Source organism: Antennarius striatus, chromosome 9 (genome assembly GCF_040054535.1).
Source record: "Antennarius striatus isolate MH-2024 chromosome 9, ASM4005453v1, whole genome shotgun sequence".
Taxonomy (NCBI): Eukaryota; Metazoa; Chordata; class Actinopteri; order Lophiiformes; family Antennariidae; genus Antennarius; species Antennarius striatus.
In genome coordinates, this window is record NC_090784.1 from 13,869,787 (window position 1) to 13,893,677 (window position 23,891).

Sequence of the window (23,891 nt, forward strand, 5' to 3'; positions counted from 1 at the left end):
CAGTTTGTTGGAGTACAAGCATCCTATCGGTGGGATGATGCCATTGTCAGACCTCAGGGTGCAGGTGACCAGAGGAAGAGTTAGAATTTGTTGAGCTGATCATGATACCTGTCCTGGTTGTTATTAAATCTGTAATGAATGGCCATTAAATAAACTCATTTACTTTGGCAATGTTGACGTGTTTAAATATTGCCATGCACTTTTAGTTGTCATTTTATTAATATTTTTGTTTAAAAAATAATTGCTACTCACTAATGTAAATTAAAACTTGAATAAATGTTTTATAGTTGTTTAATCAACCTTGTTATCTATAATTACATTACATTTGAAAGATCTCTTGGTCTCTCTCCGATAACCCACTCTTGCACTACGGTCCTTGCAGACAAATTTACAGGTATATTATGATCTTTATGAGTGCCTGGAACCCAGCCCATCTCATACCCACCTGCCTCCCACAACTGCAGGCACCAAACAGCCCCCAAGGCATAGTAAGTCTTAATTCTGTATCTGTCACTCCACCGCTGCGGTGAATCAGGAAACTACACTGAGCATGCTCACCACAGCTTCAGCCTCTAGATGGAGCAAAGTGAAGAGGAGGAGGAGAAAGGTGGAGAGAACACAGCAGAGAGGGAGTCACAAAGGAGCTACACACAGCGCTGCTGTAGCAGCTCTGAAGACAAGGGCTGCACTGGAGGATGTGACATTGTCAACACAGATGGAGTGTGAAAAGGGAATTCACATGACTGCAAAGTCAGACCTCCATCACCAAAAAGGAGAAGATATGTGATAAGGTAAAAGAAGAGAGTATTATTCATGATGGAATGGACCTATGACGAAGCTCTTGGGAATTTGACACCTCATTATACATGACTGTTCTAAGAATGTCAAGGTATGAAATAAAACTGTTTTCGTCATGATGATGAAAGTGCATGTGATAATTGAGTTGGTCTCTCATTTACAGGGACTCCCTGACAGTGTGGAGATGTACGCTTTCTATTCCCTTCTAGTCTACATATTCTACACTGTCTTTAAGAAGGAAGAGGAGGAAGAGTTGGATGGAACTTCCTCAGACGTATGTCTAGCCTTTGTGTCTATCCACAGAGATTGCCTGAAAATATTCCATGCACAAAACTCGCTTTTGTCATCTGACAGCAAAAACATTGTCTCTGTCCTCAAGAAATATATGTCATATTTTGCCTTTTGTGTGGATTCCCATGTGCAAATGTTTTTTGTGTGTATTACTGTCTGACCCTCATGCATGACGCTGTCCTCAGGAGCCAGGATCTGTTTCCATGGAAACAGGAGGCAGAAGGAAAGATGGCCACACCTCCAAATTGGGAAATAAGGCTTGTGCTCAGCTTAGTGAGTCAAGTGAGTCCTGGCATGTCTTTTCAGACTATTTATGATCTGTCAACAAGGCCTTTGCATGAATAAGAGCATAACAATAATAGAACAGTCTTTATGATAATCACTTTGACTGACTAATTACCGCATTAATTCCTTTGCTTTCTTTCTATTTCTATTCTTTCTATTTAAATATTCAAGGCAGTAGCAGTGACAGTGATGAAATGTCTCTTAGTGATGAAGATGAAGAGGATGGCCCTGAGATTCCAGCCTGTACTCCTCTTGCCGCCTTTCTTTCATTCAAGCAGGAGGCTGAGAAGAGGAGGACCTCGCAAGTCCAGCTAGAAACCACTGGAAAGGTGTGAAAACGGTCTTCACTTGGTCTCAGCTCACACTTGACTCAGGAACATAAAGCAGCGCTTCCCCAGATGGCAGCACCTAGAGTTTCACCAAACATTGTGTATATGTGTCTCCATGCTGCCCAGGTATTGGAGTCTCCCCTGGTGGTGGTGATGTCCCACTTGCTGTCTTTTCTGGAGCAGTACTCCCACTTCCAGCAGCTACAGCAGCAGGCTGACCAGTATCGGGTCCAGCTGAAGAGACACCGTGTCCAACACCGTCGGCAGATGAAGGCCCTGCGGGCATCCTACCGCCAGCGTCTCAGAGATAAGAACAGCGTCATCGGCAGCCTGGAGGAGGCCATTGGTCAACAGCAGACACCTAGTCCACTGAACGAGGGTGAGTCAAAAAGAGGTTATAGAGGGGGAGGAGATAAGAAAGAGAGACTGGGGGGAGGGAAATCACGGTGAGGAAGGCGATGGATTTACATTTCCATGCAAAATAATTTGAAGTAGAGGTCAGGTGGCTTCTGTCAGGCCTACATAAAATGTGGATGAGTGAAAAGCAGAGGAAGTAGCACAGGGAACTACAAGTGTGTTGAAATCAATATGAGGCTTCAGACTGGATGGATTTTATACATCACTGTATAAAAATGCATGCAAGATTTGAGAAGGAACTCATTAAATTAAAGCTACATGTGTCTGTTGTTAATGCTACATGTGTCTGTTAGTGTAGTGTACGTCTTGTGGTATGTTCTGTTTTGTTTTTGTTTTTTCCTGGTGTTTGGCTGAGCAGTGGATAAGTACAATTTCCTCCGGGATTATTAAAGTATCTCTCTCTCTCTCTCTCTCTCTCTCTCTCTCTCTCTCTCTCTCTCTCTCTCTCTCTCTCTCTCTCTCTCTCTCTCTCTCTCTCTCTCTCTCTCTCTCTCTCTCTCTCTCTCTCTCTCTGTCTCTCTCTCTCTCTCTCTCTCTTTCTATCTATATATCTATCTATTTAAAAATAGGGTTTTCTTTTAATTCTCAGAGTTTCACAGTTTTGTTCGCCCTTCAATTTTCACGTAAGGCTTTGATTTTCACCTGTTTGTAGAAGGACAGAGTCACCAGCACAGGCTGATTAGATTTATTAGTGTGTTGGTGTATATAAGGACAGAGTCACCAGCACAGGCTGATTAGATTTATTAGTGTGTTGGTGTATATGGAATTGCCAGAGCAACACTTGACATCTGTGACTGACCTCAGAGCTTTAGATGTTGATGTCTGGTGTGTTTCACATTTGACCAGATGGTCCTGTGACCTTGGAGCGTTAGAACATCCTGTTTTACATTATGTTTCGGTGCACATGTACTGTACATCTTGTTAACAAGTGTGTTTCCATGAAGGTGTAGACTGATCAGATCTCTGTCTAGAGGCTGACTGATACAGTCTCAGAGAAACGTGTCACTATATGTATTAACATGTAATGTAACCTTAATGGTTTTCATCTGAATATTAGAGTGTAGTTACATCCCACTTCAAAGCGGTGATGTATTATAATTGTCAGTGTCCGTCTGTCTGTCCGTCCATTAGTTAGTCCACCAAATATATTCGCCACCATTGCAGATAGAAAGATTAAACAAAAAGCACATTACTCGGGCGGCAAAGGGGATGAAAATGAGATAATGATCTTGACTAGGTCAAGGTCAAATTTCAACTCATGTACATTCAGGAACCGGATAAGATAGAAAGATGAGGGAGAAGGCCAGTGTGAGTAAGACCATAGATCAAAACTAGTGCTTTGATCAATGACAGTAGGTCAGAGTGCTAGCTTTGATGTTTGACCTATGCAAGTAGGTTGGGGTAAAATTTTGAATTCAGGGGTGTCGCGGGATGTTGCAGTCTGTGATTGCCTTGTTGTGTTATGTTTATGTACCTCATGTGCACTTATTCTAATTAGTCTCAGGAATGAGATACACAATGACACGGTGAGTGTCTTTTCTACTTGGATAGTGACTCTGACTCTGTCATGAATAAAACATGATCAAAAGGCTTTTTTATTCCTTGATAACGCACATACAAGGTCTGGCACGTGTAAGTTGCCACGTGTACTTGTGTTGTGCTAAAAATAGCCCACACAGTCCATCCCAGTATTACAAGGCTGTTTGGTTTTGTTTGTTGACAGTAATGTAATATGCAGGTCTAAGTGGAGCAGAGATGCTGTGCTCCTTGAACGCGCAGCATTGCACTGTGTTGTGACCTATTCAATATTTAATTTGAATGAATGGCTGATGAATTACTCTGTGGGCATTCATCGAGAAAAAGTCGATACGTCTGTTTTTCAGATGAGGTAAATAACTTTGCTCAGCATGCTGTATTAACTCATGCTAGCTGCCTCTGCAGACCATCAAAATTCATATAGCTTTCACATTCCTCACAAGCACATTCATGTTTACTTCTGTTACACAGCAGTAGCCTTTCCTCCTCTTCTTTTTCTTCCTGGCACTGAAACCACTGTGACATTACAAACCTGATACGGCATGTTGATGCATTCGGCATGAGATTCTTCTGTGAGAATCAGATGTGGCAGGAGATGATTAAACATGGAAGAGTAAGAAAGCAATTTAAATGTTTGGAGCTGGCTGCTCATCTTCTCAATAAATGATGGAGGAGTTTTAGCACGTTGTCGCATCGTTTAATATAAAGCTTGTTCTCTGCACACAAAAACCTGCTGTATCCTATGCAGGTCTCTGGAGTTACCTGGGAGACTTAGAAAAATGGAGTATAACATAACATAGTATTAACTGCACTGCAATGCTTTCTGACTATACAGTGTGGGTCAAAGGAAGTTCACCAAATACTGACTAGTAAAATCAATGATCTTTAAGTAATTCTAAACATACAATATTTGATCATGCTTGGCTGATACTTTGAATATTTTTTGGGATTCATAGAGAAATACTTCTTCTTCTTTTCCTTTCGGCTTTTCCCTTCAGGGGTCGCCACAGCGAATCAATTTCCTCCATCTAGCCCTGTCCTTTGAATCCTCTTCTCTCACAATTCATAGAGAAATACTAATGGCAGTGAAAGCACAGCAGTGGCTCAGGTAGTAGAGCAGGTCGTCCAGCGGTCATAGGCAGTTCGAATCCCGGTCCCCCCAGTCATCTGTTGTTGTGTTCTTGGGCAAAACATTTTCCCCTCCTTGCCTCCAGCTATAGGAACTTGCTGGTGTATGAATGTTCTGGTGGTGGTTGGAGAGGCCATTGACACAGATTGGCTGCCATGTCTCCATCAGTCTGCCTCAGGGCAGCTGTGGCTCACTTGAGGTTTTCCATCCCCAGGTATGAATGAAGAGTGATTGAATAGTGGAAGCACTGTGAAGCGCTTTAAGTCTCTAGGATAAAGTGCTATATAATCGAATCCATTATTATTAAATAAAGATCAACATTTGCACTGGCTGCAACTCATGAAACTACAGCAGCAGCATTTACATGCAAATTATTATGGTAATTTACATAAAAAAACAATAATCGTTTGAGGCATGATGGACTTTGAGCCTGACATCTTTGTTTTGATTCATGATTAAATCAAGATGATCATTGAAATTTATATTTATACAACAGTATGCATTTATACAAAATGCATACTGTTATTTCAATACTACACAAACTAGCCAAGCAAATTTATGTGAAAAATGTAACTTTCAACTCCCTTGAGTATGTTTCTGTGTTGTCACAAGTTTAAATATTATGTCGGAATAATAGGGTTTTATGTCCCACAGATGAGTCCAGCAGTGATGCAGGGACACATACTGGGGTCCACAGGCTGGTGGAGTCTTTGAATGATCTACAGGGTGAGAGGAGTAAACTGAGAGGAGAACTCCGTCTGCTGCATTCACAGCTGGAGCAGAGGGAGAGAGACAGACACTGTCGGATACAGGCCTTTCAGCAGCAGGTATGAGCTGCATAGCTTTTAAATTCCAAACAGCTTTCTATTCATCACCAGAAATGAGTCACAGCTTTAATTAGAATTTCTATTATGCATTCTTACTTTACTTTATGTCCATAAGTAGTGAATGAGAGAGGGTGTCATTCTTCCTATAAATGCCATTGTAAATACAGGATGTCTGACTGTTCCTCCATAACCGGGCACATACAGTATAATGTGACAGTTGTAAATTATTTATGTGACTCTATGTAATCTAATCTACGACATCTTCTTGGCTGGAGGCCTCTCGTGCAAAAGTAATGTTTTTCTAGAAAATTCTTGATGGCAATTTAAAAAAAAAACCCACACAAAATATAGCAGAATTACTGTATATAACTTTACATGGTTCGATATATCATGTATGTAAAGGAATGTAACACATATTATTTTCTTGAACTAAATCGAAGCTATTCTGTTGCACAGATTGATGAGCTCAAGGGCTGCATAGAGGAGCGTGAGGAGGAGCTGTCGAGACTGAGAACAGCCACCGTAAGCCTGTATTTGAAATGAAATAGCTTAGTATAAAAAATGAAATAGCTTGGTATAAAAAATATGTGTGTGTTTATATATATATATATATATATATATATACACACACACACACACACACACGCACACACACACACACACACACACACACACACACACACACACACACACATATATATTATATATATATACATTATGTATATTCTCTCACACATGCACACATACGTATTATGTGTGTGTGTGCGTGTGTTTGATTATTATGCTGAGCGTCGTGTTTCATTTCCTCAGGGGGCCACGGACTCAGAGAAGAGGGTTCTGTGTCTGTCAGCAGAGAACGAGAGTCTGAAGCAGAACCTGAGTCTTACCCAAGGCCTCCTACAGCAGCTGTCAACAATCCCCTCCCAGTCCAGCACCATGCTCGTCAAGGTGAGACACACCAGCGCTGTTCAATGCAACTCAGCATAGTTGCTTGTAACTTCGAACACATATTTAACTCACTTTGCTGTATACACTGCATTAGGAGAACGAAAACCTCCGCAGCAGAGTGCAGCAGCTGGAGGTGACCCTGCAGCAGCGTGCTGAGCAGCTGTCACACCTGGAGCGACAGAGTGACCAAAGTGAATGGAGGAGAGCAGAGGAGCTGAAGAAACGCGATAACACAGTGAGGGAGCTGCAGCTGGAGTTGGACAAAGAAAGAGGCAAGGAGCCAGTCGTCAAGGTAAGCCTTAATTCAAAGCACTATTAAAGTAGATTTTAAAGGGAAAATGCAACAAAAATACTCATTGTCTCTCAGGAGTACATGACATTATTCTCTTGTTGTTAGCACATCACCCAGACTGTGGAAGTGGAATCACCCGCCACATTAAAGCATTTGACTAAGGCCAGACAGAAGAATGAACTTCTGTCTGAAAAGCTGTCTATTCAGAATGTGAGGTGCAAACAGCTGGAGGAACAAATAAGGAAGTCAGATGAATACAGCTGTAACCTGCAGCACAAGGTAACAGAGGCTACAGACTCAAATACATTCCTTCATCAGACAGTCAGATCAAGCTAACTTAACTTTCATTTTGTCTCAGCAACATATTTGACGTGAACCATCATGAGGGATTTTGAAAAATACTTCTCCATAAAGACACTAAATATGCAACATTACTCCAAGCATTGCTGTTTGCTGCAGGCTTCCAAGAAGCCCAGATTCTCAGAACAAATCCCAGATGGTCCTTGTTATGCCATTAACCATCATTACAAAACAAGAGACAATTGACAGAGTCAAGTCCAGAGGAGTAAATGAAACACTGTGTTCAGAGAACAGATGATCAAAGAACAGAGGATCAAACGCAGAAGGAAAAAGCTTCCACCTCACTGATGGAAATTCACAACTTGGATCAATTCCATTGATGGATGAATTCATTATAGGGCTGAACTTGCACGGATTGGACCGGTGGAGCTGACAGATTGACTAACTGCTGTGTTGAACCTTTTACAGATTGCAGCTTATGAGAGAGAAATAAGTAAACTGAAAGAGGAGCTGTTGAAGGAGATTGGCCATTTGGAGGAGAGGAAGGAGGAAGCTGTGAAGGCTGCTGCCAACTGTTCCGCCGAACACTTTCAAAATCTGCAGGACCAGTTCTTTAGTGAGTCAAGTAATTAAAGCTCCAGTAAAAGAGATCAATGTTTCTAAAGACTAGAGAAAAAAATGTATTTAGAATAAAAGTAAAAAACTATTCATCTTTAAAGATGTAGTTCAACATTTTAGGACATACGGTACATTTACTGTGTAAGTTTCTGGGTTTCCATGCATCACTGTGATATTGCCAGAAATTCAGAGATAACATTCTTTTTAATTAATTAAATAAAACACAACTTATTAAATAGTTTAAATATTAAACTGTTGTATTGCTGATTTAGAGAGGTCTGACTGGGAGGATGTTAGCTGTTAGCTCTTTTCAATCTTCATGTTAATTATAAATAACAAGCTATATGCTTAACAGCAGATATGAAAGTGCCATCAATCTTCTTCTGATTTAACTCTTGGCCAGCCAGTCGATATTGGGATTTCTGAAAAATGTAAGTGCTTCTGTTAAGGTTTATCGAAAAGAAACTATTATAATCAAATTCTACATGGATTTTGATTTTCATCAGGCTTGCAGAAGCGTCTGACAGCACTCCCTCCAACTTTACGATCCATGAAAACAGACTATGCCAGTCTGAGGAGCCAGGTTCGAAACTTCTCAGAGTTTTATGGGGCAGCTATCAATGACGCAAAAAAACAGGTACACATAGTGACATCACATGATATGTTAGCCTAACATGACCAAAACTGACAAGCCACGTAAGATCTTTGGTTGCTTTTTTTGTTTGCCAGATTTCAGCAGCAATCAATACAATGTCAGATGCCAACAAAGATCTTCTAGAGAAATACAGAAAGGAGGTTGCCCTGCGCAGGAAGTATCATGAGCAGTTGGTGGAGCTAAAAGGTATGCAGAGAAACAAAATTCCCTGTTCAAATTAACATCTGTGTCATTAATCAGGTACCCTTTTTTTGTTTAAGGAAACATCCGAGTGCTGTGTCGTGTGAAGCCTGTGCTAAAAGAAGACCAGCATGAGGAGGGTCCGTCTGTGGTGGTGACTACAGACCCCAACAACGAGTCCTCACTAAGTGTGCTGAGCAAAGGAAAGGGTCGCGTCTTTGAGCTGGACAAGGTTTTCCACCCTCAGGCTACACAGGATGAGGTATGAGAACGAACAACATACGCAGGGAATTGTGTTAAAAAAACAACAACCCTTCACTCTTTTTTTCCCATCAGGTCTTCCAGGAGATTCAGCCTCTTGTGACATCCTCCATTGATGGATACCACGTCTGCATATTTGCATATGGGCAAACTGGCTCTGGCAAAACCTATACCATGGAGGTATTCTCTCTAGTTTGAGACAGTTATTATAGCAATGGAAGGGATGATTCATGACGCAGACTGCAGACTGAATATACTATCATTTCTCAGGGCAATGTTGAGAACCCAGGCATTAACCAAAGAGCCATTAAACATCTCTTCAGTGAGATTGAGGACAGGAAGGACATGTGGTCTTATACTGTTACTGTCAGCTCTGTGGAAATCTACAATGAGGTGCTGAGGTACAGTATGCTGCATTATTATTCTGATAGAACAACTGACAGTTTATAGAGTTTGTTTGTGTTATGGCTGGTGTTATATTTTGAACCTCAGAGATCTGCTGTGTAAAGTTGGAGAGAAACTGGACATAAAGATCAATCCAGATGGAACAGGACAACTGCATGTGCCTGGCCTCAGAGTCATTGAAGTTAAGAACTTTCAGCACATCAAGAAGGTGAAATAGTTCTTTAAACAACTCCTTCACATCAAAACTTAATTTTAAATCATCCAATTGCTGCCACCTGTTTCTACTTCTGTTAAGATTTTAGCCATTTCCCGAAGAAACAGGATCACATTTGGTACTCAGATGAACCAGCACAGCTCCCGCTCCCATGCACTTCTCTGCATCACAGTTCAGGGCACTGACCTCGCAACCGGGTCCAAAACTACAGGTCAGTCAAAGGCTACTCCTATTATAAACTGCCTTTTGTTTTATTATGTATTTCTGATTAAGAAGCAATATTTTGGGAGGTATACCCTCAAGCAGCAAGGATGAGAAAGGGTGGAGACAAAAAAGCTAAAAAGAGAAAGTCTAATCAGGACTCAGGCAGTGATAAGGAGAAAACTTTCTTCATCACTTCACCATTAAACCAAATTAACATTTGTCTCCCCAGGAAAGTTGAACCTGGTGGACCTGGCTGGTTCTGAGAGAGTATGGAAGTCTGGTGCCGAGGGAGAGAGGCTGAAAGAGGCCCAGAATATTAATCGTTCCTTGCTGGCACTGGGGGATGTAATTCAGGCGCTGAGAGCTCGGCAGACTCATATCCCTTTCAGGAACTCCCGCCTTACGTACTTATTACAAGACTCCCTGGGCAATGGCAGCAAGACTGCCATGGTGGTTCAGGTGAGGTGACTACTCCAAGGTGTGATATATGTGCCATGAATTACATTTGTTAATATTTTGAATTATTTCAAGTCTTTGTTCTGAGTGTTTTCTATTTCTGCTTAAGGTGTCTGCTCTGGAGAGCAACGTTGGAGAAACACTGTGCTCACTGAAGTTTGCTCAGAGGGTGTGTAAAGTGGAGCTGGGTCCTGCAACCAGGAAGATCGAGTCTGGTGGTGGACAGTGCGACTGACAAGTCTTAAATCAGCTGCTTCTTATTCTTCTTATTGATCACAAGGAAGTCATTAATACAACCAATGGAATATTACCTCCCATGCCAGGCAATCGTATTTCTACAGCATTAACAAAAAAATCCTCTTCAAGGGCTAAATCTGTGGCGGTCCACATGGCCCCCAAATGCCAACCTTTAATTGAGCTTATGTATTGTTGCTGATTTCCTCATTCTCAATTTCTTGCAATGACTCATTAGATATCTGCATGCAGGAATATTTATACTTCAGATAGAGCCTATGAACTCCCTATACAATTTGATGCTTCTTTGAACCACAATATCTCAGTTTGAGAATTCAGTCAGTACTAAAATCCAGGATTTATCTTGTCAGCCTCAAAAGGCCCTTTTCTGTGTCTAGAATAGCATCCTATTCTATAAGCTTCCAGAACCACAATATCAACTTTTGATTTTGGTGATTTTCTCATCTTGCTATAAGTGTCTGTAGTTTGTGAGCTTCATATCTAATGTTGTATATTTTTCAGGGTGTGCTGAAAGAATGTTTTTTAGCAATATGGATTATTGTTTCAATATTTGTGTCGTATATTAGTGTTATGTTTTGTGTAGTTACGAAATGCACTTTCCATTTCTGTTTTAATCCTTGATAATTTGCCTTTCGAGGAAAGAGGTTGAAGGGATCAGGCAGATTCATAAAAGCGACACGAGCCATGCAATAGCATCCTTAGGGAAGAGCAAGTTTGGACCTATATGGAGAAAAGATGCACTTTATTGTGAAGTTAGTATTTTAGGTTCGAAACAGATTTAGGTGCTTGCAGTAGATATCACTAGTGAATGTCATACCAAATACAGCTTACCTGTTCATTATTGATCTTCTATGTATCACTGATCAATTGACACTACTGACCAGTAGCAGCTAAAGTGTAGCAAGACGTTGCAGTAACAACAATATACTGTACTTCATAGAGGTCACTATGATAAGAAAGTGAATTTTCAGATAATTTTGTGAATAAATATTATGTATCCAGAAAATTTTTTTTCTTATTGACTGTTGAGTAACAAAAATGGTTAGGATTGCCACAGAAGCACATCATCAGTATCTAAACACACCTCCTTCGGACTCATGTGTGACTGGACGATATGGGAACAGAAGCTGTCCCTTAATCAAGATGCTTTAGGTGGAAATCTAATGGATTGTTCCTTTAGCCACAATCTTCCTCTTCAAACAATTTCATTAAAATTTTCTCATATTACTTAACATATAATAAGAAAACAATAACCCGAAAGACTTTGTCCATGTCTACAACACCTACTCTCAAAGTAGGCGTTTGGGGCAACAGTAGCTCAGTCCACTAAGTCTTGGACTGGGGACCGGAGGGTGGCCGGTTCAAGACCCATGTCCGGAAAAAAGTTGTACGCTAACTGGCAGTCGAGAGGTGCCAACTCACCTCCTGAGCACTGCAAGGTACCATCTCCTTCATTAGTTGTTCATTGGGGGGCACCACGAAGGAGCTGCCTACCGCTCTACCTCTAGTCTGCATGCTTACAGGCCCCTTGTGTGTGTACACATACTGTATATTTGCTTATGATTAACAACAAAAAACAAACCAAAGCTAGAGTGGACAAATAATTTCCCCTACAGGGAAACAAATAAAGTTGATTTCATTTCATTTTATTGCAAAAAGACAAAAGGCATACAAATATTCAGGCTTCTGGAAATTCACATTTTTACTTGAAAATACAAGCCTTACAACAAAACATTGTTGATTAACTCATTACACAGTCGCATACAATAATGTACTATTTAATATTCATGTTACAATGCAACAATACAGGGAAGACTGAAACCACTATTTTACCACCTGCAGTGATCAAAGTGTCTCTTACAACTTAGCACAGTCCTGCTGGGACAGAACCAGTTCGTCCTTAATGTCACATCCTGGGTTCAGTCTGAGTCTCCCTCCCCTGCTCCTACTGAGCTCACCGCATCGGCCAACTCCTCCTCATTGCCACGGAGACGATCTCCTGAACACACAGAAAGTGGCAGTGCCTGTCATTCACTGCATCCTTCAAACAGTTGCTATATTTATCTGTAGATCCTGGGTATTTGGGAAGTATGTAACCCCTGTAAGCAACCACACTAACAAATTAGTTGTTTACTTACATCCAAATATTAACTGTAACATTGTGAGTCTATAAATCAACATTAAACATGACCACCTGTAGTCTCACTGCATGCAAATGGGGGTATTACAGACAGCTTTAAAGTAGGGACAGCCTCGACATTTTAATCTCTTTTGTGATCTTCATGACAGCTCGTGCTTATTTTTAGGATGTGGATCACACACTAGTGGAAAACTCACACCCCAGATGTTATCTGATAGATCTTAGCCTCCATGGAGTCTGGAAATCACAAAGCAATTAGCCTGATAATTCACATGTAGTTCAGACTGGCTCGTCTCTGGGAAGTCAGGAAAATTCAAAGATAAAAATATCAAATGGGAAATACTGACGGATGAGCTCAGCGATAGCTCTCTGTGTTCGCCTCTCCAACTTCTCCAGTTTCTTTGCCACATCGCGCTTCAGATCCCTGCATTGAGAAACACAAACACAAAGTCAGGAACAGATTATGTTCTATTAAGTTTTAATGCACCGTGCAGGCTGGAAAAAAACTCCTACCAGTCTGGTTTTCTTGGAGCGAGGTTAGCCAAATCCTGCAAAAAGAAAACAACTGAATAGATAAAACCAACTACTACAACTATTCTGCTTCTTTGCAAAATTAATTTCAGACAGAAAAAAGAACCCACCACTTCTTCAATGATAGGTTCTGGGTTGGCTGCTTCCAACTGGTCTTTTACTTTATCCTCCACTGTAAACAAAACATTTTTCTTCATTTATAAAAGTTAGATGTAAATTGTGGTAGGAGACTGTCATCAATGTTCACAAGCTATGACTTTCTTGGGATAATGACTGTATCAGATTCAGCGCACACAACAACAAGGCACTCCATTGTTACAATAAGCTGAGCTGGTACTTTTTCAAGGCTTGTTTCTGACTGAGGAGGTCTCACCTGACGCAGGTTTAGCTTTGGGCACCTGTCTCTGCTTCAACTCTTCATCTCCTGGGGTGTAATTCCTCAGCTTCAGTTCTCTGTGAACAGAGATACACCGTTATGAAAGTCTATTGCGGATGGACTGATAATTATACATTATCAGTCAAAGATGCTCCCTCAGTCTGTTTCCTTAAACTCTTGTGAAAGTCCAGAAGGTGGCACTACAGGCAAATATATTCCCTCCAGGAATTAAGGAGCATGAAAGATCATCTGCAAACGTTACACAGCTGCACAGTTAATGCCTGAGGGAGGTCGGGTATAATGCCCTTCTTTATTCCTATGAACACGTCTGATTAACATGCCCCACCTGCTACTGGCCACAGACTTGAGGAGCGCCCCAACAGCTGAAGAATGCTTTTTTTATGTTGAATTATGTAGCCCTTCATCTCCAAACAGCAAAATTCTTGGCAAGCTTAACTGACATCTCCGCTGGTGATAAAGAAAGTTCAGTAGCAGCAGTTGAACTACTGTCTGACAAAGAGAGTTATCAGCTGTCAGGAGCTGAACATGGATTTATGAAGAGGCTCTAAAGAGCACCATTGATACCTTCATCACACCCCTGCTGCTAAAACACAGACTGATGCCTTGTATGGATATGAGCAAGAATGGGGGTCATTCTCTGCCGTGTGGTGAGGTCTTCTATTTCACACATCTCCCACGATGCTTCTTGACTCTCCCTAAAGAGAATGTCTCAGGGGAAGACTATATCGCAAACTGAATTCAGATTCCAAAACATTTTGTGCACTCTCATGCACAGTGCCCACACCCCTGAAAACAAATAACTAGAACCAAGGCAGTCACAGATTCCAACATCCTGCGACACCCCTGAATTCAAAATTTTACCCTGACCTACTTCATAGGTCAAAGATCAAAGCTAGCACTTGCCTTATCCCTCGTCTTTCTATCTTATCCGGTTCCTGAGTGTACAAAAGTTGAAATTTGACCTTGACCTAGTTTTCTCAAGGTCAAGGTCATCATCTAATTTTCATCCATTTTGCCACACAAGTAATGTGCTTTTTGTTTCATCTTCCTATCTACAATGGTTGCGATGATATTTGGTGGATATACGAACAGACGGGATGTAAAAAAGGTGTGAATTCAAACATGTTAATTGAGACACCCAAAGTTAACGTCACTAGTTCAAACCAAAAACAGTAATAAGCTGTTCACTGTCATTTAAACAGTCATCTGATAGCTCATGCTCACCCAGGCTTCAATTCATATAAATATGCAATTAATATTAGTTAATGAGTAAATAGTATTAACCTAGATCAAATTCCTCAACAGATAAATGTTAATAAATCTCTTACTACAATTAACGGGTTGCATGCTGATGAAGATATTAGCACACACACACACACACACACACACACACACACACACACACACACACATTATAATATATTAATAATATTACGATTTGATTGATAAAGCATTTACGTACTATGTTTACTGAATTTGACAGATATGCCATTTTTATTGGGGAATCACTTTTGGGCAGAGCTTTGAACCGGTTCATGGAACGAAAACGAAAACTGGAAACTTTTGGTATTTTGGCAGGAATGAAAACGAAAACTTTATATTTTTTAATGTTCCGGAACAGAAAACAATTGTAAAGCAGTTAATACCGGGTTGTTGTTTTTTTCGTTCTTGAAAAAAATATTTGACCTCATGTTTCACTTCCTGTCACTCACCGGACGCGGGATGAGAGCGGACAGAAGTAGCGGCCATCAGCAGCAGTTAAATGAGTTTATTTTATTTCTGTACTTTAACCGGACACACGGCGCACCTTATTGTTCGGTGCATGCTAGCTGACAGAAGCAAAAAGGTGACTGTGGTTGGACTGTGTTGTACTACGTATTTAAATTTCAAAAAATACACCGACATTATTTTTTAAATATGTTTTTATTTCTATATTTTGATAAATCTGTGCTAAATCATTCAAAGTCCTCATCTTCGGTCTGCATTAAATATCTCGGTAATATATATATATATATATATATATATATATATATATATATATTTTTTCTGTCTTGTCCTGTTATGTTAATGTTTATTTTTCTCTTTTTGTTTGATGTTTGTTCTGAAAAAAAAACTTTAAAAAAAAACATCTCGGTAATTTTACTATCGCGGACCGTCTGGTTTCTGGGTGTCTGTCCGGTAATGATGCCGGCTTTAGCGAAACATCGGACAAAAGTCGAAGCAGACACGTTAGTCCAGGATCCATAGTCCACCACATATTTTGGGGTGGTGTAACTTCTCGGCACTGCCCCCCAGTCTTGGTATACGTGTGTTCACGTCTCTCATCCATCGCTCCACGACACGCAGCTTAACTTTAAGGCTCTGTTTACACCGATGTCCAGCGGGTGGAGTTCTTTCGTTAATCCTCCAGGATGAAGACAAGCTCCGAGTTCAGCCTCTTGACGTGCTTCTGACAGAAGCGGTGGTGTGGGGGGGCATGGAGTCACAGATCAAGAGAGATGGAGAAGCGTGAAAAAAAGCCCCCCGGTCTCTTTACGTGAACTGGAACAACCGGAACTGATAGCCTGGAGTTTACATGTTGTGTCGTAAGAGTGTCTCTTGGCTGACGTCATTGTCGGGAGTCTTTAGTCAAACAAATGTGGTTAACAGCATACCTGCGGTACCGTACCGGCATACCCCCTATACCGGTACCTACAGGTGTGCAGCCTCGCGTCATGTTCTCTAAAGGCGTACGTAGTGACGTAATACGTCCTATGTCAGCGGACAATGGTCGATCTGGTGGATCGCTGACTAAAGTCACACAAAAACATTTTAACAGATTTTGGAACTCAGTGTACACATAAGATAATTAATGTTAAAAGGAGCAGCGTTGATTTTGAGAAATTTTAAAGCTTTTAAGCGCGTCTTATGGTGCGCAAAATACGGCACCTACATATTTATATTTACAAGGAACGTTATTAACCGGTTCAGGAACTTTACTTTTTTGTTCTAACCGGTTCAGGAACGTCAGTTTATGGGTGGAACGCAAAACCGAAAACATTATAATTCCGTTTCTGATGAGAACGAACCGATTGCAAAAAAATCTGGTTCAAAGCCCTGCTTTTGGGACAGTGACTGGGTGTGCGGCCCAATAAGTACTCTTCACAACTTTCAACTGACTGGACACATCAAGACGACTGTTGAATCACAAAGAGCTGGCGTTGAATTCCCAGCACTGATAAAAGTGCGTCTCTCTCAAATGTTTGGAATGGACTGTGGCAGAGGAGACTCTGCAGAGAGTTCCAATGTTTACACTCATATCAAGCTACCTGCTGCAACAGCAGGAGCACAAATATCCCCAGAGAGCAATCCGCCTTTTCACGCACACATGAACAACATATTGTTAAAACAGAAGTCCAAAGAACACCTGACAGCACGTAACCGGAAAAGCTGGGTGGTGCACTTGTGTTGCCTTTTGTTAAATTAGTTTGGAGGAATTTATGATTACAGTCAAGGAACTGAAAAACTTCTTTTAAACATCTTAAACGTGTAGATCACTTTTTTAAACAAAGACTTTAGCAGCATAGTTCAGGGCTCAATAATAGGGACTGAGGAACGACACATTTGGCGAGGTGACCTCAACTTGCTTGCTCAATCATCAAGTGGTCAGAGGACTAAACACTTTCTGGACTTGACGATCCATCCCGTTTCTTTTTGAAACAAGATGCAGGTATACAATACCGATCAGGCACCAATGAGAACATTACATGTTTAGATATTAATGATATGATCACTGGAATTACAAATTTTAGTGAAACTGAAGTGTGTACTTTCAATTTGACTTATGTCTTTTTTGCTATTTGACAACTACAAATGAATGAAACAGTTTGTACAGGCACATGCTGGGCCAAGATTTAACATGAAGCTGTTGTTGTTTTCTTTCATGCTTTTCTTTGGAAATTTGATCTCCCGTTAAATTTTAATACCAATCACAAGATATTTTACACTCACACCCTGCTCCAATAGTAGTAAAGTCAACGCTGATAATTTGTCTTCACTGACAAAGGTTTAAGAAAGGCCTTTGCACTCTGCAGCTACTTCCATTCTTGTGAAAGTGAACTGTCCTGCTGAACTGGAGGAAACTCAGTGGCACTCCCCAATTGTAGTCATTAAATATAAACAATGGAAAAAAGGTCCTGTAGGACAGGAAAGATGGCTACTCCTTCCTACCGACTAACACAATGAGTTAAGCAACCTGCAATAGATTTGAGCAGTAAGCAAGACGAGAGATTCTAACCTCGTGCAAATACTGCATCTCAGCACCTGCACTGAGGCAAGGATGGTGTTACAAGAAGATGGTGTTCAGATAAATCACACACACACACACACACACACACACACACACACACACACACACACACACACACACACACACACACACACACACACACACACACACACACACACACACACACACACACACACACACACACACGATGAACATGTACATCACTTTCTGTTCAGTCTGGGTAACTTAAATGCTTCAGATAAAGGAGCAAGCACAGACAGCAAATGCTTCAGATATTATTGTCTATTTTTATGACAAAAATGAAAAACACCAAAAGAATAAACAAATATTTTCTCCTTTGTGTAATGTGATGACAAACCTGTGCTTCTCTTGAGTTGTCTCCTCTAGTAGGGCTTTTTTATTTTCTGGCTCCCCTTTCTCTTCTTGTCCCTGTTAAAATTGTAATTAAATTAATCACAATTTAACAAAAAATACTGCAATTATTTTATCATTATCATTCTTCTGTCAACATTTTAATTTCTATTAACATACAACAACATTGCGTTCTCTCATGACGACTCTCTGAATCATTAAGAAAATACTCAGTGACTCCTGGACTGAGGGAATGATCCCTTTTTAAAAATTGCCATTACATTTGGCAATGTGAGGAAACAGACACTCAGTTAATGCTTTAATAGGAGAACAAAACAATCAAACATCTATTTTTCATTTGGGAATCCAATACAGTACCACTGTAGTTTCAATTATCCTCTTGATTACTGAAGATGTATAGGTATTTAAGCAATGAATTATGAAAACTGCTTCATTTCGTATCATCTACATTAAAGTATCTATAATAGAAAATACAAAAACAAATGATGAAAAAGGCTTGTAGAAATAAAATAAAAGACTAATAATACTAATCCCAAGTGAAAAGTTGTAACAAAAGATATCAAACTCCTCCCACTTTGCACTTTCCTGAAGAGGCTTCCTGTTCACCTAGAACAATCTGAGGACTGACTCATTCTTGAAGTGCAGCACAAAGGAAAAACAACCTCCGGCTTCACGAATGTCAACAATCATTTATGAAACATTACTAGTCAAGCCAGTATGACTCTGTTCAACACCAGCTTACAGACATACTCTACTCTACTCTACTCTACTGGGAAAAACAGTGGCTTAGCTGCAATTTTCTTTAGCATCAAAAATACTGCAAATGGATGGAAAGTTAACACACCAGGATTGGGCATGTGCTAACAAAAGCAAAATTAATTACTGTAATCACACAACATTCTAAGGAACTATACTTTTGACATCGACTAAACAAGAGGCACAAATGATTTCGCCACAGTGGGACAGCAGAGCTCTCATTTCTTCAACCACTCATATATCCAGTTTCTCTGCTTGTCAGTCACCAAAGTATTCAGGTCTTTTTCAGTAAATTCATCACTAAACACAAAAACTCACACTCACAGAATGCATACCTCCATTAACACCACTGTCACCAAGCTGGTGTGCGTGTGTGTCAGGGTGAAAGAATACATAAATCATAACAGCGATCTGGAGGTGCTTCCAGATGACTGGACAACTACAGCTAATGTGATCAGGGAGACAGGTAGGAGAATACTTGGTGTGTCATCTGGAGGGCAAGTAGAAAAGGACACTTGGTGGTGGAATGAGGAGGTACAGGAGTGTATACAGAGAAAGAGGTTAACTAAGAAGAAGTGGGACACTGAGAGGACTGAGGAGGGTAAACAGGAGTACAGGGAGATGCAGCGTAAGGTGAAGGTAGAGGTAGCAAAGGACAAACAAGGGGCTTACGATGACTTGTATGCTAGGTTGGACAGTAAGGAGGGAGAGACTGATCTATACAGGTTGGCGAGATGGGAAGGACGTGCAGCAGGTTAGGGTGATTAAGGATAGGGATGGAAGTCTATTGACAGGTGCTAGTAGTGTGATGGGAAGATATAAAGAGTATTTTGAAGAGTTGATGAATGTGGAAAATGAGAGGGAACAAAGTCTAAAAGAGGTGGCTGCTGTGGAACAGGAAGTATAAAAGATTAGTCAGGATGAAGTGAGGAGGGCATTGAAGAGGATGAAGTGTGGAAAGGCAGTAGTCCTGATGATATACCTGTAGAGGTTTAGAAGTGTCTAGGAGAGGTGGCAGTAGAGTTTCTGACTGGATTCTTCAACAGGATCTTAGATAGTGAGAAGATGCCTGAGGAATGGAGGAGAAGTGTGCTGGTGCCCATTTTTAAGAACAAGGGAGATGTGCAGAGTTGTGGCAACTACAGAGGAATAAAGCTGATGAGCCATACAATGAAGTTATGGGAAAGAGTAGTGGAAACTAGACTAAGGGCAGAAGTGAACATTTGTGAACAGCAGTATGGTTTCATGTCAAGAAAAAAAAAAGAGTACTACAGATGCAGTATTTGCTTTGAGGATGTTGATAGAGAAATACAGAGAAGGCCAGAGCTGCATTGTGTTTTTGTAGATCTGGAGAAAGCTAATGACACAGTACCCAGGGAGGAACTGTGGTATTGTATGAGGTATGAGGAAGTCTGGAGTGGCAGAGAAGTATGTTAGAGCAGTGCAGGACATGTATGAGGACTGTAAGACAGTGGTGAGGTGTGCTGTAGGTGTGACAGAGGAGTTCAAGGTGGAGGTGGGACTGCATCAGGGATCAGCTCTGAGCCCCTTCTTGTTCGCTATGGTGATGGACAGGCTGACAGACGAGGTTAGACAGGAATCTCCATGTACTATGATGTTTGCAGATGACGTTGTGATCTGCATTGAAAGCAGGGAACAGGTGGAGGAGAAGCTAGAGAGGTGGAGGTTTGTCCTGGAAAGTAGAGGATTGGAGGTTAGCCGCAGTAAGAAAGAGTACATGTGTGTGAATGAGAGGGACCCAAGTGGAAGAGTGAGGTTACAGGGAGAAGAAATAAAGAAAGTGGACGATTTTAAGTACTAAGGCTCAACAGGCCAGAACAATGGAGAGTGTGCAAAAGAGGTGATAAAGCGTGTACAGGCAGGATGGAACGGGTGGAGAAAAGTGTCAGGTGTGATGTGTGATAGAAGAGTTTCAGCTAAAATGAAAGGAAAGGTGTACAAAACTGTGGTGAGACCAGCAATGTTGTTTGGTCTAGAGACAGTGTCACTGAGGAAAAGACAGGAGACAGAGCTGGAGGTAGCAGAGATGAAGATGCTGAGGTTCTCTCTGGGAGTGACCAGGAAGAATAGGATCAAGAATGAGTACATCAGAGGGACAGCACATGTTAGAGGTTTTGGAGATAAAGTCAGAGAGGCCAGACTGAGATGGTTTGGACATGTCCAGAGGAGAGATAGTGAATATATTGGTAGAAGGATGCTGAGTTTTGAACTGCCAGGCAGGAGGCCTAGACGAAGACCAAAGAGTATCTCAACTCACCGTAATGTGAATTGTAAATAGTTTTTCTATTCCTATTCCTCATTCACTATTATTCTCTTCCACCTTTCAATGCACAGACACCGCGTCAAGTTCCTCAACAGTAATTTTACTGTAATTGGCATTAAAACCTTTTCTGATTCTGACTCTGATTCTGAAGAGGTTTATGGATGTAGTGAAAGAGGACATGAAGGTAGTTGGTGTGAGAGAAGAGGATGCAGAAGACAGGGTTAAATGGAGGCAACTGATTCGCTGTGGCGACCCCTGAAGGGAAAAGCTGAAAGGAGAAGAAGACTGTATATACCTTATATATCCTGCTCCCCTACTAATGGATACAGATCTGGATCCATAACTGGGTATCTGTATTTTGACTGGTTTATTATATATTTACTAATAATCAAGTAACATTTGCAGTGTGGAGGCTATTAAGTATTATTGTAGCATGGTATTTTAGTTTGATAGAAAAATTATTTTTAAACTACTGTGACATGTGTTTGCCGTCAACTTCATGTGAATTCAATCATATTATTAGCTGTACGTTTGCTTTGCATGGTAGAAAACGGTGTTATACCAGTAATGGTTCAAGTGTATCGGAGCATCTTGTCACACCAACTCTACTTGATTTCAAACATGGCAGATTCGAACATTTCCTTAAAAAAGAATGTCCTTTAAAACTACTGTCGTGAGCAAACTATGACCTCACTTTGTTGATAAAAAAAATACCGCAACGCAAAGTACATCTTCGTAAGGAAAAAGTACAAACCCTCCAGGTTTTTACGATTTATGTGCTAACTAAATGTGTATGCTAACATTAGCTAAAGCTAAGTCGATGCTACCTCAGTAAGCATCAGAAACAATATTGAGGGTTTTCTGCCTACAATATTGAAGTTGTCCGAAACCAGACATAACAGGAGAACATACTTACATGAAGTTGTCTGTCTCTTATTGCTTTCAGCCTCTCCTTTCTCTTCAAGGCCTGCTCCTGTAGTGAACCAATACTTTTCTCCGTGTCCATTCTAACACGCCGCTCAATGTTTGTCTGGCATCAATTGAGGGTCCTGAAGGATATAAAAACGACTGTCGATTGCATCGATTGCATCGTACAGCGCAATCGCCTGATTAAAATAGAGTATGCAGTATTTCCTTGATCGAGTTTTCAGTCATTAACTTGTCAAATTGACTTCTCTAAAAATAGAATTCATCTTTTAAATATAAAAATTAGTCCACATATGAATACAAGAAGATTTTGAAATGAATGAGATGACATGAAATTAAATGAAATTTAATGAACTTTAATGATCCCCGTAGGGAAATTATTTGTCCATAATTAATGTATATTTACAAAGATAAACTACTTTGTATTTGATCTATGTGGCTGCATTAGAAAATGGAGCAGCACAAGTGATTTAATTATCATTATCTGACAATATGGTACAGAGTATTTTTAAATAGCCTATTTAAACCTACCCCTGCACTATCAATAAATCCTAACACTAAACTAAAGATAAGTCAGAATAGCACACATTCAGGTCATGGCTAGAAATGTATAATAGTGCATTGGTAAGACAGATACCTTGAGCTTCACTATGGTAACCATCCAAATGGTCAAATAGTGTGTGCCAACAACAGAGATTACAGGTTTTAAAAGTGGTTTACATACTAAATACAGTTAGCAAAAGCTAACTGGCAAAATTGCATACTACACTCTCGCTGTCAAAGAGAAAAAACTATCTAACAAACACCAAAAATAACCTTAATATATAACAAACACCCAAACATAGTTCTTTGCTGGACAAAAATTCATAAAACCATATGTCAAAAATGAACCCGTAGCCTCAATCTCTTGCAAGTGTCTGTCTTCATAATTCTGGTTAAAAAAAACAACAACTACCTACATCCATATATGCTATGTACTATACAATCCACTGTCAACACCCCACGAATCCAGAAAGTGAGACCACTTCTATGACAACTGGACATCATTAATTTCTCCAAGAGAATCTACAGAGTGGCTAGAAATTGACAAGAAGCATCATTAGAAGAAAAAGAGAAGAAAAACAAGACAGCATCTACTTGGGGGGTACTAAAGAAGAACTGTCCTCACCAGATGACCTCTTCAGTGGGGAGTTTTCCTTCCACTGGTGGTCACCAGCATCAGCTGCGTCACCATATTCACAAGTACGAGGACAATTTCATCCTTTCTATTTTTAATTTCTCAAAAGAGGCTATGACAAAGACTGTTAAATCTGGAAGGGTTAGAGAAATAGAGTCTAAATCTTGGGGAGGGGGGGGGTCATGAGTGGAGTTGACATGGAAGTCATATGGCAACGGGCAATGCCCCTTGAGTTTAGGATAATCTCGAATACTGTATGTTAGAATCATCCTAATTTAAAGAAGCTACACAATTTTTTGATTCATACAAAACTATCACTTGCACATATCCTGTTCAAAGCAGATACGTTCATATAAATAATGAAGTGTGTATCTGTTTTGTGCGTGCACAAAGACGCGCCCTGGAAGAGGCTGTGGGCTTGTGCGTGTGTGTGTGTGCGTGTGCGTGCGTGCGTGTGTGTATCTTTAAGAATATCAGCCTACCTGTGGTCCACAATCAACTACTCACTGTATTATTTGCCTTGTCAAAACAGCCATACAGTAGTTGATGACAATTTGATCTTCCTCAGCAGACCTCGGACAACACAACACTCTCCTGACTGTATCCACGCGCACGGAGC

General features: G+C 40.6%; 2 protein-coding genes across 2 annotated transcripts; one reads left to right on the forward strand and one right to left on the reverse strand.

Annotated features, from left to right (window-relative positions):
* The first annotated feature begins 701 nt into the window (after positions 1–701).
* si:ch211-257p13.3 (kinesin-like protein KIFC3) lies at positions 702–11,353 on the forward strand. Its single transcript, XM_068323998.1, has 20 exons — positions 702–791; positions 962–1,072; positions 1,275–1,371; positions 1,546–1,703; positions 1,830–2,082; positions 5,440–5,612; positions 6,069–6,134; positions 6,423–6,560; positions 6,655–6,852; positions 6,958–7,131; positions 7,621–7,768; positions 8,277–8,407; positions 8,500–8,611; positions 8,686–8,867; positions 8,942–9,046; positions 9,137–9,267; positions 9,359–9,479; positions 9,567–9,696; positions 9,919–10,148; positions 10,255–11,353. The coding sequence occupies exons 2-20, from the start codon at positions 983–985 to the stop codon at positions 10,378–10,380; spliced, it is 2,763 nt and encodes a 920-aa protein (XP_068180099.1). The 5' UTR covers positions 702–791; positions 962–982; the 3' UTR covers positions 10,381–11,353.
* A 677-nt stretch (positions 11,354–12,030) lies between these two features.
* Positions 12,031–23,869, reverse strand: ccdc12 (coiled-coil domain containing 12). The gene is made up of 8 exons (XM_068323204.1): positions 23,755–23,869; positions 22,085–22,217; positions 18,115–18,185; positions 13,445–13,524; positions 13,182–13,243; positions 13,054–13,088; positions 12,888–12,964; positions 12,031–12,399 (listed from the first exon to the last, which is right to left on the reverse strand). The coding sequence occupies exons 2-8, from the start codon at positions 22,172–22,174 to the stop codon at positions 12,320–12,322; spliced, it is 495 nt and encodes a 164-aa protein (XP_068179305.1). The 5' UTR covers positions 22,175–22,217; positions 23,755–23,869; the 3' UTR covers positions 12,031–12,319.
* Positions 23,870–23,891: the final 22 nt, after the last annotated feature.